At 36.9% G+C, this 14,238-nt stretch overlaps 2 protein-coding genes across 2 annotated transcripts; both read left to right on the top strand.

Moving 5' to 3' along the window:
* Positions 1–95: 95 nt before the first annotated feature.
* LOC118811560 (troponin I, fast skeletal muscle-like) lies at positions 96–3,835 on the top strand. Its single transcript, XM_036575854.1, has 7 exons — positions 96–201; positions 1,422–1,455; positions 1,691–1,727; positions 2,514–2,642; positions 2,882–2,971; positions 3,057–3,233; positions 3,512–3,835. The coding sequence occupies exons 2-7, from the start codon at positions 1,448–1,450 to the stop codon at positions 3,587–3,589; spliced, it is 519 nt and encodes a 172-aa protein (XP_036431747.1). The 5' UTR covers positions 96–201; positions 1,422–1,447; the 3' UTR covers positions 3,590–3,835.
* Positions 3,836–4,538: 703 nt separating this feature from the next.
* Positions 4,539–7,567, top strand: LOC118811559 (troponin I, fast skeletal muscle-like). The gene is made up of 7 exons (XM_036575853.1): positions 4,539–4,635; positions 5,854–5,886; positions 6,036–6,072; positions 6,222–6,350; positions 6,892–6,981; positions 7,066–7,242; positions 7,378–7,567. The coding sequence occupies exons 2-7, from the start codon at positions 5,879–5,881 to the stop codon at positions 7,453–7,455; spliced, it is 519 nt and encodes a 172-aa protein (XP_036431746.1). The 5' UTR covers positions 4,539–4,635; positions 5,854–5,878; the 3' UTR covers positions 7,456–7,567.
* The last annotated feature ends 6,671 nt before the right edge of the window (positions 7,568–14,238 follow it).

The raw sequence follows: 14,238 nt of genomic DNA, 5'->3' as shown, positions 1-14,238 counted from the left end.
GATTGGATGCAGTAGATATTTTGGGGCCTGGCAGACTAATGTGTTTGGTACCATGACCATAAACAGGGGTGGAGGCACTCTTTATTACTGGTCCATGCCAGCCTTATAAACTCTTAAAGGCCAGTGTTTCGGTGCCAGAGGCTCGCCTCCCTGAACCATTCCTCCATCAAGCCAGTCTCACTGCCACAACTTCTCGTTTAGGTGAGAATAAGGGTCACTATGCACTTTGCAAAGCTTGCTTTCTGTACTGCTTTGCTCTGAAAAGCTGTGTGGCCATTGCTTATGCTGATGGATTATTTGGGGATACAAAAGAACGATGAGACAAGAAGTTTTATTCAGATCAGGGCCTGCTAATGTTGTTGTTTTTCTGGGTTTCTATATTGTTTTCTCGATCTAATAATTCTGGATATATTTTTTTGTGGAACAACAACAAAATCTTTAGGATTGCCCATCTGTCAAAAAAAAAAAGAAAAACTGAGCACACCTCTAATCAGATTCTGTTTGAATGTGGTAAATTTTTAAAATGTGGTGTTATCAGTGTTACATGAACAAAATGTGTCAATTCATTAGCTTAGATTTGTACAGTTGCATAGTAATAAGAATTATAAATAGAATTGTTTTGTCATTAATTGATTACAGTCTTGCTTAATCTTATCAGTATATGCTGAATATCTTGCTGGGTGAAAATGGGCTTGAATGACTCTCTAACATTATTTTGTGATGCATATTTGCGCAGACTTGCTAATGTGTCAGCATATGAACTCTCAGCTGTTTTTGGATGTTCTGTTCAATTTGCCTGTAACTCTGTGGATACCATACAAGTATTTAGTCTATATGAAAGGCACAGAAAATGTTCCTTGAATATGACTTGTAGGACAGTAACATTAGCCTGCTGGTAATAGTGATAGAGGTGGAGGTAGGGTGGGGGTGTCATACTTTCACTGTTGTAGCCATTTCCAGAGATTGTTCCAGAAGCTGAGGGGGGATATTAGATGTCAGAAGGTGAAATGCATACTTATTTCCCTGGCTTGGGTGTGTGTGTGTGGTGGTGGTGGTGGTGGTGGTGGGGGCCAGGGGGGCGAACGGAAGACTTGGAAGACTTGTAGCAGCTGATTTAAGATTGCTGCTTCTCATTCCTTTAAAGAAGACACGGATGTCTGAAGTAATGAATATGACTACTGCTTGTGTGAGATCTACCACTAGATTTTAGTGAACAAAAGAGATCACTTACAGCAATCAGTGACTATCAGGAATAACCTCATATTCTTTCACTGTGAACAAAATCTAATTCTTTTCAGTTTGTCAGTACAGTGACCACTATACCAAAAAAAAACAACAAACTAACTAAAATAAACAAGTAAAATAACAGGTCACTTGAAATATTAATAAAGTGAAATTCCTTTTTTTCTTGTTATATACAGGGGGTGAATAAAAAGAAACCACCAAGATGTCTGAGTATGTATAATGTTTTTCTTTATTACATTTTCTGATTCATAATCTGTTTTCAAACTTACATTGTTTTTTAATCTGTGGATTATTTTTTCTATGTTACTGTACAAGTGTAAAACTTATACTGTCAGTTAGCTCAGTAACTGTGAGCTACTCAGCTCCTGTGTAACCAAAGACAAATTCCTTAAATGTGCAAACATACTTGATTAGTAAAGCCTGTTTCTGATTTTGATTTATATAGAAAAAAGATGACCTCAAGCCGGAAGCATCATCTCAAGGTAATCATCTCAAATATAAGATTTTTTTTTTGTTTTGTTTTGAGCTTGTGAGCTATTTAGATGCTTATAAGAACAGTACTCCAGGTTCCAGAATTCTCCTTAATGCCCTCTTCCCAAGGCATGTATTTGTTCATTTCCATGCCCATATCCTACATTTTTCTTGCAATCTGTTTTTTCCACACATGTTTTGTGAAGGCTTATGTACCACAAACTGTCCTAATTCATTTTTACATGACCATTTTCCAACTTCTCTTTATATCTTAGAAATAAACGGGCCATTTTTGTTACTGTACCTCTCTTCTGATTGGCTGCCCTGTATTTTGCCTTATTCAAAAATCAGTCCAGGCTGAAAGACATCTTATAACTTCATTGTGAATGGGCGCATCTAAATTGTCGTTAGGCCGAATAGGTCGATATGTGTAAATAATTTGGTTTTGCATGACGTCACAAAAACAGTGAATTCAAAATTTAGTTAATACATTTTGAAACTTCAGCGCTGCATCAAGCTCTTTTATTCCAAACAAGCAGGGAAACATTGTTTTTCCATAATGTGGGCCTATTAACTTAACAAAGTATTGCTTAGCCAAAGTCAGTATTGGATGATAGCTAAAAATAATAATTTAATTTTAATTTATTTATTGTGCTATCAGTGTCTTTCTGAGTAAATAAATTCTTTTTGCCCAAATAAATAGATCTTTCAATTTTCATTGTCTCACATGCCTAAAACCAGATGTCTGAGTAAATTGTCATTGTGAGTTGAGTTAGAGTGTGTTTTCTTTCTCACAGAGTTTGATGCTGGGCATAGCTAAGAGTTTGCTTGAGAAGGAGACTGCTCAGGTTGCAGCTGACAAGGCTGCCCACTTGGAACAGCACTGCCCTGCCCTGTCCCTGCCTGGCTCAGTGCAGGAACTGCAGGTATGCCACACTCTCATACGCTTTTTCACATCTTCTGTAAATCCTGTTTATCAGAGTTTAGTCTAAGTAATTAGAGTACAGTGTGGAGAACTATTAGTGTGTTGAAGTCATCATTGAAATCATCGGTTGAAATCATACAGTGTTACAGTGGAGTGCAACACTTAGACTATGATAAAGAACCATATATTCTCATTTACATTTTCACAATTTAATAACTGATTAATTAAACTTTTCTGTAGGAATTGTGCAAGAAACTGCATCAAACCATTGACAAGGCTGATGAGGAGAGATACGACACGCAGGCCAAAGTACATAAGGCAGACAAAGAGGTAATTTGATTGTGTATATGTGTTTATGTAGGTATGTCTGGCTCCCGAACCTTGTTTGAGCCCATCTTTGTTTGTGTGTCTGCAGATTGAGGATCTGAAGATTAAAGTTCAGGACCTGAAGGGCAAGTTTAAGAAGCCCACTCTGAGGAAAGTGCGTATGTCTGCTGATCAAATGCTTCAAGCTCTGCTGGGCTCCAAGCACAAGGTGTCTCTGGATCTGAGAGCCAACCTGAAACAAGTGAAGAAGGAGGTCAAAGAGGAGGTGGGTCTTGTGTACACTGCATAATGGATAACATGTAAACTGTACAAAGCTGGGAACAGAAATGTTGCATTTTCCAAGTCCATTTTGTGAGCGCTGTAATAACTGTGGAAGACAGACAGAAAGACAGCAAAATGTTGATAATTCAAACTCAATGCAAAGCATTTTCAATGTATTGCAGAACTTTTATTATCACATATCATTAACATATCTCATCTGTATGACCTCATATGACATACAGTTTTTGACCCAACCACATGCCGTTGTCTGTTTCCCTTTAGGCTACTGATGTTGGTGACTGGCGTAAGAACATTGAGGACAGAACAGACAGAAAGAAGATGTTTGAGACTGAAGGTTGAGATGGATGCCGATTGGACAGGGCCGGCACGATGGCAGAGAAGAAGATGTTCGAGGGCGAGGCCTAAATCTCTGGACATTTCCTTGTTTATTACTTACTCTGATCCTGCTGCAGGGCTGTGTAGTGTCTCTCCTTTTGCAATAATTGCATTGTTTATGCCGGTGCCAATGCCTAATAGCTGCATTTGTTTCATTCAGTATATATTATTGCAGAGTCACTGCCATTAAATGAATACTTTTGATGAAATCTGTTATGATGTTTGTTTTGTTTTGTTTACATTTCTTTCATTTGGTTGCACTTCTGGGCTACAAGACTCATGTAAAGTTTATTATGGAACAGTCTGAACATTTATTAACTCTCTCATGCCCTCTGGAGGTCATAGCTTACTGATCCATCCTAGACATTCCTTGCTTCTTTCCACTTCGATCTTCTTTATCTTCGCTCCTTTTCTTTACTCCTGGCTCTCTTTAAACCTCCTCTTTCATCATGCATGTGTGAATCCTGCTTTGCTTTACAATGACACCAACATTCTTTAAATCATGTTCGAGAAGTATTTTAGACTTATAATGGTGGCCACTGGCTTTGACACACAAAAGGGTAAGCCAATTTCAATTATTATATAATTATTTTTTTTTTTTACTTGAACATGAAAATTGGTTCCTTAAAATTATTTTTTTATTGGCACTTTTCATTCACGCAGAAGCAAAAACAACATATTTCAAGATGACTTTCCCTTTTCTCTTATTGTTTTACTGCATCCTAGTATATTGAGCTTTGACTCTTTTGACAGTGCTGCTTAAGGAGGACACCAGCACCTCCTCAAGGAAAGGAAATTTACGAGGAGTGTCGAGGTTGGGCTGGGAGTATTTCAGGAGCTCGCTGGCCTATTGGTCTGGGGAGGAATCCACTTCCATAAACAGGACTACTGGGTTGTGCTGAGCCATCAGAGGGACCCATATATATCCTATTTAATTTTCCTCTCACTGGGGCTTGCCAGTCTTCCCTGTCCTTTTGCCAAGGGTGTTCTGCCCTCGTTCTCGTGTATAGGTGAGCATCTCTCTTGTAGAATTTATTAGATAAAGATAAGAACACTTAGAAAGCATTTATTACACCATTGCTGCAAGTATTTGCAAGTATTTGAGATTTAAGGAGCAGTGCACAGGTATGTAAAAATAAATTATATTAATAAAACATTATTGCACCTATGGTAAGTGTCTTTCCTATTGCTTATAGCATTGCATGGGGTACACCAGTACCATTCTAAAAGAGTCACTGGGAAATTTGAATTACTGCCCAGTACTGTCTGATTTGCTGCTTCATTAATTGCCATGCAGTATGGCAATTAAGTTGTTAAGACATACAAGTAATTTATATTTCTTGGCATTGATCATGTCTCAATTCTGAGCCTTCTAAGAGTTTTGGGCATTAGTATACAGACAGTCTTGGTTGTTGTGCATTCACAGTTCTGACTGAATGGAGTTAGTTGATTGCACATTTAAGAAACTGTTCTACAGCTTGCAAGTCTTTTTCAATGGCAGATCTAAGATATTTATTTATCACCATTATTTTTACTGCAATGCTTGACATCTATGTTGACAGTAGTAAGCACTATCAACAGTAGTCCTTAAATGAAACTGACCTATGATCTTTGTAGTGGCTTCTCTGTTTATGGTGAATATGTTTTGATGTAATAGTCTCTTCAGTAGTTATAAAAAATAATGTTTTAATAGCCCTAACCACCTCCTTAGAATTGCTCTTTAACTCAAGAAATCTCAAGAAATGAAATCTTGAACTAAAGATTTGTTTAGTTTTGTTGTTGTTTTTATTGTTCTTAACATGTATTTTATTTTTCAATAATAATTCACCATTTTACTGAAAATATATATTTTTTTTATTGCAGAGCAACCTTTGCTTTCTACAGATCAGCGTACGCTCATGATCAGTTCTGAGCGTCTTTAAATTTCTAGTTTTGATGGACTGTTTTGTATAATCTATTATGAATGGTTTCAGAAGTTTTTGACCTTTGAGAAGGCTACTTCTTGCAAAAGATGATATCTGACACTGCCTGGCTAAATTTGGCTTTCTCAGACATATGTTAGGGGCATGTGCAGTACGAGCTTATGGTGGGGGACAGTGGGGATTTATATAGAAAGACCCTTAAAAATAGTAAAGGTTTGAAAAATAGACCTCTGTGTCGCATTATGTGTGAAGTCAAGACTGTATAGGAACGAAGCTAATATTTCCTTTTTCCTTTTCGGTTTACAGGGTGTGGACACAATAAACCGCCAAGATGTCGGAGTAAGTGCTCTAACTTTGCTTCGGTTTGCAATTAATCTGTTATTATTTTCAGTTGAGTTAATCAGTTGAATGATCCATTTTTCACATATAATGTGTCAATTGATTAACTACTTCAGTGCAAGTGATATTACGTATTCCTTCACCAACAGGAAAAAGATGACATCCTCCCGCCGGTACAACTTGAAGGTAAAAGACCGAAATGGAACAAATTAAAAATGCATGAATGAAATATTTTAAGAATCAAAAGAGAAAGTAAAGTAGTGAAAGTGGAGCATAACCAAATACACTTTCCACAAGTGTATGCCTGCTCATCTCTCTCTTTCTCTCTTCTTCAGAGCTTGCTGCTCTCCATTGCTGCTGGATTGCTGGAGGCTGAAGCCAAGCAGCTTGTGGCTGATAAGGAGGCTTACATGAATGAGCACTGCCCAGACCTGGATCTCCCTGGATCCACACAGGAACTGCAGGTATGAACCCAACAAAGCTCAGCCCAGGATTAACAAAAGTTAGTTATGGATCCAGATCGGTTTAAGAACAATTAGTCCATCTCCAGCCTAACCCATAGGCCCACTAATAGCATAACGTAGTTCAATCTAGGATAAACACATAATCCAGAGCTGTTCTGAGAATTTAGCCTGTACTTTAAGGTGCCAAGACATCAACGCAGGCTCTTTTTTTACTTTTCCTTTACAGCTGACATCAAAGCTGGTTGATGACAAAAAGATACAGCTATATCAGACTTTTAAAGTCTGTACAAAAAAAGAGTGGAAGCACAGAGCATGCAGACATCCCTGAATACTATAGAGATGAGCACTGACTTTTTAGACCTCTGGACTAAAACATAGTGCTGCATTTGTATTTGTCTAGAAACTTAAAAACGGTTCTTTGAGTGAGTCTTTACATTGTCTAGTATTTCTAGTAGCTTGTTTTGCATGGAACATGTATAATGTTGTGTTATCGTACTATATATGCTCTAAGGATATAAAACTATATCTGGTCTTCTGTTAGGAGTACCTGAAGAAGCTCCAACAGAACATCGACAAGATTGATGAGGAAAGGTATGACTTGGAGGCCAAGGTTCTTAAAACAAACAAGGAGGTAAAGACCATAACTCACAAGGTACATTATCTAATTACATCATCTTACATCAGCTATGGTTTCTGACTTGACATTTCCTTACAGATCGATGACCTGAGGATTAAAGTTCAGGACCTGAAGGGCAAGTTCAAGAAGCCTGTGTTGAGGAAAGTGCGTATGTCTGCTGATCAGATGCTTCAGGCTCTGCTGGGCTCCAAGCACAAGGTGTCTCTGGATCTGAGAGCTAACCTGAAACAAGTGAAGAAGGAGGTCAAAGAGGAGGTGTGTATGAAGTCAAGCTTCAAGGCAGCATGTATTGATCACATGTGGTCATTTCATCTTTGGACGTTAAATTATCTGTTACTTTTGACAACATTAACAATTTTCCATTTGTGTCACATGGTTTATTTTCCACAGACTGCAGATGTTGGTGACTGGCGTAAGAACATTGAGGACAGGACAGACAGAAAGAAGATGTTTGAGGCTGAGGCTTAAGATGGATGACAATTGTGTTCTGATAGGTCTTAATTTTTCTCTGGCAGTAGTTCTGTAACCTAGCCCCCCACTCTCATTCCAATAAAGGTGGTTTTCTGGGATATTTTTCACACTTTAATGTCATGGCATATTGTATACAAAGCACATGATTTTTTTTGCCCATGGAAATAAAAAAATGAAATATTCAAACAAACACCTTTCAGATAAAAGCATTTGACTAGATTAGACCAAAATAGAAGACGTGTAGAATATTTTAGAAATGCTGTATGCTACAAGGCTCATGTGAGATGACTAAATACAGCTTAAAGTTTCTACAGGACAAAATGGTGCAGACATAACATCATGATTATTTATTAAATTGGTTGAATTAGCTGAATGTGGCTGAATTTTAATGCAGTATATATTTAGTTCACTTAAAGTCAGTTTACAGAAAATGTACATCATAGACTGAGCTTTAACATAATTTTTGCAATGCTTCTAAACATTATATAGTCTGCATTTGAGAAGATGAAGATATCCCTTCTTTGAAATTCACATCTTCTATACACACACACACACACACACACACACACACACACACACGCACGCACGCACGCACACACGCACACACACACACACACACATGTGGTATGTCCCCTCTTTTGCTTTACTCCAGTTTAAGCAAAAGCCTGTCATGAGTAGATCAAATCCACTTAAGATTTCACCTTTTATATTTTATATTTCATTGTTTTCCAATGTTATTATATAGAAAAGGGTAAAAGAAGGCTAACAAAATATGCAGAGAAACAGACTACAGGCTGTAATTGTAGAACTACAAAGTGCACCTACAGTAGGAGAAGCTAAAAATGTAGACAATGAGTGTATAAACAAGGAAGTGTTACAAATAAAGTGCAGTTTATTAGTATATAAGACTCCTGACAAAAGTGAGTGTTTATTTGCTCATAATAATTAGAATAAATACAAATACAATATATAGCAATTTTATGTGTGCCAATGTGCCAAAGTTTTTAATATTTGCCAAACCTCTCCTCAACGAAGCCCAGTAGTATTTATAGCTACTATCCAACACCTGGTTTGGCTAATCAGAGCTTGATTATGTTATTTCAAGTGTGCTGGTGATAGAATGTGACAAATCTCTGTGATGGCTGGGGCATCCAGCAGAAATCTGGAACCAAACTTGGCTCTTTAAACTATCTCATATCAACTATTTTTATCAATATAGATAGAGGAAATTCTTGTTGATAGAAGAAATTCTTGTTGTCCTTAACTGTTTTTTTTGCTTATTTGCATCTATTCTGGTGACAGTGTTTTTTGTTGTTTTACTGACAAAAACACACTTATTGCCAAGGTAAGTGCTTTTAAACAAACACGTTTGTACAGTACTAAATCGCTGCTGTCAGAACAAAACCTCATTTCTCCAAAATGGTAACTTTACAGGAGAAGGAAAAAACACCTTACCTTCAATGTAACCAGACTTTTTATGTCAAATACTGAATTATGTCAAAAACTGAAAAATGACAAAAATGGAAATACAAGGTTTTGTTCCGACAGCAGCGATATGTACTCAGAAATATTGCTAACACAATTTCAGTAAATCCCAGCATTATTTATATTTCAGTAAAATTTCAGTAAAATAGGACAAAAATTTTGAAAAGTGGTCAAAGAACAACAATTAATGATCTGTCAAATGATGTATAAAGTTTTTAAATGCGCTGCTGTCGTTGCAGTCAGTCTACCCTACACTAAACTAGAATGGCTTGAATTCATTTCAAGTAGGGATATCTTGTATTCTCCTCTTCTCTCAGGAGTTCTAGAAAACTCCATATTTGTAAAAATATCTAACACTCAAGTACAAACTGCAGTTCATCAGTTACATAGTCTCACAAGCCAGACTTACCTCTGTGGAGAGTCTGAGGCTGAGACTGTTGGTTACATAACAAAAATAACAACAACATGATGTCATGGTCTGTAGGGCAATGACATTTTATACATCTACAGAACTTCCTGTCCTTGCTCTTTACCATAAGTAGCCTACATCTTTAAAATCCTTGGAATCTTTCTGGGTTTTTCAGCTTATCCTTCTAGAGAAGCTGTTTTTGGTGACACGTAGGGCTTAGCCTCATTTTGCAGGCACTCAGAGAAACAGAGCCCTAGCTATGGAATCAGTCCTTCTATTTCAAGAAAAGAAACATGTTTCAAAGACAAGCCAGACATACAATTCTGGTTAATCAAATAATGACAGTTTTCTGTCAAGGTGAAATTTAGTGCCATTTTCCTTGACATAAGTGAATACAGCTAATTAGTGTTTAGTTCTCTGTAATTCTACTATAAAGAACTTACTAATCATTTAAGAAATATTCTTGAAAAAGGAAACTAAACCTGAATGTGAAGGGGTTTATAAACATTAATCTTGCAGGCCCATTTTCATCCTATCTCAGCCTGAATACATATAATTTGATGATGCAACTACACATTAAAGTTGAATCAATAAGCAATGCAGCTATCAAAGGAGAGCAAACGTACCTGTCGCTTCTGACTATGTGAATTTCTTCATGTAACATGCATATGCAATCTATTTACAATGTTTTAATGATATATTCATTAATGGTTATACGAATCTGTGCCTTTTGACTGTCTATTCAGAACTGATTTATCATAAAGAAAGTGTGTCTTTGCTGCTAGGGCTAATCTTCTGGATTTATCATTTCATAGTGACAGAAATGAAGCAAAAAAATCGTGATGATGTCATACTTTGTCTACTTCCTGAAAAAAGTAGAACATATATTCTGCTTTTAAATTCAACATGAACAATACTTCTTAGTTCAGCCTGAATCAAATTTTCTGACACCAGACCATGCATCTTGTTGGATTAGAAGCTATTTAAACTATTTAAAAGTCAGTTTAACTATTGTTCTCTCTTTCAGAGTGCAGAATATTTAAAAGACCTCATTTACACAGATTCTGCTCATAATCATTTCCTCCACTGTACTGAAAATGGTGATTCTCTGTCCTTCCCAAATGAGCTGTTTGAACCTGGTGCCAGAAACACCCAGTCCTTTCACTGCGGAAAGTAAAAACCATTCCAGACACACTTTCTCAGACCCCATCATGGCAGTCAGTCTCCCTCGATTGGACTCAGACACCTGGCGCCTCCATGTATGGTGAGGGTTGCCTGGAGTTAATGGCCACTGCTGTGCCCACTTGTTCAGAGTCTGTCGCTCTTAGGTTTCCTCTCGAAGCTCAAATGTAGGACCAAGATGAGTTGACCTGCTAAGTATATCTCCTGACCCTGTAGCACTGAATGCAAGAGGATACCAAGCTATGTTGGGAGCACAAGACTTGCACTGAGACTCACCAAACCTTAAAACAAGGTTATAGATGAGGTGCCATTTTAGAAATGTGAAGGAACTGTGGTGTCCACTTTGTAGGAGTGAATTTGTTTGAGTGTGAATTTTCAACTATTCATCTACATTTAGTATGATGACACAAAAACAGAACTTCTTCTGATTGGTCTAAAGCGATTAAACTGTTATATCTTGGATGATCATCTAATAGTACCCATTTGATTGTTTTGATTACATGTAATTTTGACTTTTATTCATAATAATATTTGATTTTTTAAATTTTTTGTTTAGTATGAACAATTAAACAATCTAACAAGACATTTGAAAGGAATACCAGCTGATGTATGACACACTTTGTCAAAAATACATTTATATTTCTCTTACAAAGGTGTTATTAATCACAATATAGCATTGATATTTCTTGTATGTCCAAAGCCCACTTTCAACAATGTATACCACAAAAAAATCTTTGGCTTTTGATACACTTTGGAATAAAATCCTTTATATAATTATTAATTTGAATAAATAATATATATATTATTAGTATTGGTAGTAGAAATATTAGTATTATAATTGGTAGTAGGATTAGTATTATTTACATATATACTCTTTATCACTAAAAAGTAAAATCTATGTATATCTATTTTTTTTCACCAGGTGCCATATTTGAGGAATGATGTAACTGAAAAATCTCAAGGAATAAAAGAGTTATAATAAATCAGCTCTTGTGGCCAGGCAGGCCTGCTAATGCCTAACACATTATTATACCAATGATGTCATGACCCTCTGCAGAATCTGGCTTCTTTCAGCCTGAATGTGTGAGAAAATAAACGTTAGCAAAACAAAACATCTGCTCCCACTCGTTACAGACGTGCACACACGTACATGCGCAGCAGCAGTTATGAGGTGCTGTTACACTGAATCATTATGTTAAAGTCTTCAACACATTAAACACACTGAAGTTCACAAAGGATTCAGGCATAGCCTGAATAACATGGGAGACATTTTTATAAAGGAAAGAAACAGTAGTGCAATGTAAGCTGTGTTCATAGCTGGCTGTAATGGCTGTGCTGGCTCAGGGTGTTGAATGGATGGCCTCTCTGGGCTAATAAATTCCCCGCTGATTCACTGAGCAGGTCAGTTCTACCACCATCTGGTCAAACGTAGCACAGAGAGAATGTTTCATGTGACTCAGTATGTCATCTTTACACCGTCTCAGTGTTGTAACAGTGCTGTAGCTTGTACAGTCAAAAGAGTCATTCTATACATCTGTTATGACAAACCACTTGAACTTGCCAGATACTCACTGTTAGATGTGAACTTATGAAACAGAAACAAAAAACAAAACTGTCCTGCAGAGTTTTGCACATTTTGGAGCTTAAACACATCCACAAATTGTCATGGTTAGCTTATGAGTTGTATTTGAGCAGGAAAATCCCCAAATTGACCTGGACTTCAGCTGTCCAGAACTGAAACTGATGACCCCTGTTTTATATGAACTACATTTACAGTACTGTCTAAAAAGCCACAGACCATCTTTCAGTTATTTAACTTGCACTCAAAGCGGCCATTGTGTACACATTATTAAAAAAAAAACATATATTTACAGAAAATGACACAAAAACCTCAACAACTAAATATATTGTCAAATTGTTCAGTATCCACCCTTTAACCTTTATTACAGCTTCCATTCTTTTCAGCAGACTTGCTTTTAGATTTTCAAAGGAATCTGCAGGGATATTTTTCCACATTTCCAAAGTTCAGTCTTAGAAGTTAGTTGTATTTTCTGCTTTTTCTGATCCACGTAACCACAAACAAGCAAACAAACAAACAACACATTCAATGATGTTGAGGTCTGTACTCTGTGACGGTCAGTCCTTTGTTTTGAAAACACAAGCAGTTTCTTTGTTTGATATATACATTTTCTTTCTTTTTTGTCTATTTCCATAAGGTGACAAGGTGATTATTTTTAATAAGGCATGGCTACAAATTAATAGAAACTTAACTTATGCCTCCAATACATTAATTCATGGCCACAAGAATCCTAACTTGTGGCCTCAATATATTAATTTATGGCCAGGCCTTATTAAAAATAATCACCATGTCCCCTCGGGGGCTCCGTAATTTCAGTGGAAGCATGGACAGAAACACTTTTCTCAAATCTGAAACATGAACGCTTTAAGTACTTTTTACCTGATGGTGGCAGTTTTGGTGGTCTACCAGCTCTTGCACAAATTTTAGTCCCATCTTTTCTATGTCTATTTGTTATTAAACTCCAGTTTTGGAAACTCCTGTTTTTTCACTCATTTTTCTTTGGCTTTCCCCTTCATTGTGCAAGTGGATTAACTTATGTCTGATCTCTAGAGAAGATTAATATTAATTTTGCTCATGCAAAATCAATAACTTGGGCTTAATGGCCATTTCAACTGGAAATTAAGTAAATGAGGGGTGGTCTCTGACTTTTGCACACTACTGTATACACTACATTAGTAAAATATGTTTTAACTAACAGAAAAAGCCTTCAACTGGAAAACATTCATGATTTTACACCATTACTATATCATATATGTGTTACATGACTTGAAAACTTATCGAAAATCATGTAGAGCTCCCTCAGGGGACAACAGGCCCCTTTCTAATGCCTGTTTTAACATGTGCTCTGATGCTATCACCAGCGATGGAGCAGGCCATACAGGAAGTGTGGAAATAGCTTGTGTTAACCTACGCACTTAACCACAGCACACCCGCCATTTCCCAGACTGCATGAGATCATCGTCAGTAGTCTCAGTCTGCCTTAGGCTCTTTCGGGTAAAGTCACCCGGTTTGTGCGTGTATGCTATTGTCTGGGTCCTGAGAAGGTCGGCTTGTGTTAACGTCTTGCTTGTGGATTTAGTCCTGCTGTGCTTGGGGGGCACAGTTTTCCCACAGACAGAAATTACGTCAACCACGCAGACCAGGAATGTGTGTGTGTTAAGTTTTTTGGAAGGCATTATTTAATAGGTTGATTTTCCAGTGACTGATATTGCTCATTCACAAACACTCTCCTGTTGCTCAATTTTGCCACTAGAGGGTGTACTGATTCAGATCATTTGATCTGGTGTAACATGCTCCAGACTTGCTCCTCTACTGGTTGCTTATCCTAATATTCTCAAGCTGGTATTGGTATTGAGATAATACCTATGAAAAATAGATGAATGACTGAATAGAAGTCCAAAGGTGTAAACTCGTGCTTTAAAGGAACACCTCAACACTTTTCTTAGTAAAAATAAGTACATACCCTCTACAGGGAACACACTTAAATATGGCACTTTTCAACAAATTTAAGAGCACAGTTTCTCTTCATTTGAATCTTAATAATTTGGAGCAAATTAAACGAAATGTAAAATGTACAATAAAGTTTTTTATGACTGGCGTGGCCAAACTTTTGCATACAATTAAA

Source organism: Colossoma macropomum, unplaced genomic scaffold (genome assembly GCF_904425465.1).
Source record: "Colossoma macropomum unplaced genomic scaffold, Colossoma_macropomum, whole genome shotgun sequence".
NCBI lineage: Eukaryota > Metazoa > Chordata > Actinopteri > Characiformes > Serrasalmidae > Colossoma > Colossoma macropomum.
The sequence above is the reverse complement of the archived record's forward strand: the minus strand, read 5'-3'. Positions and strand labels throughout refer to the sequence as shown.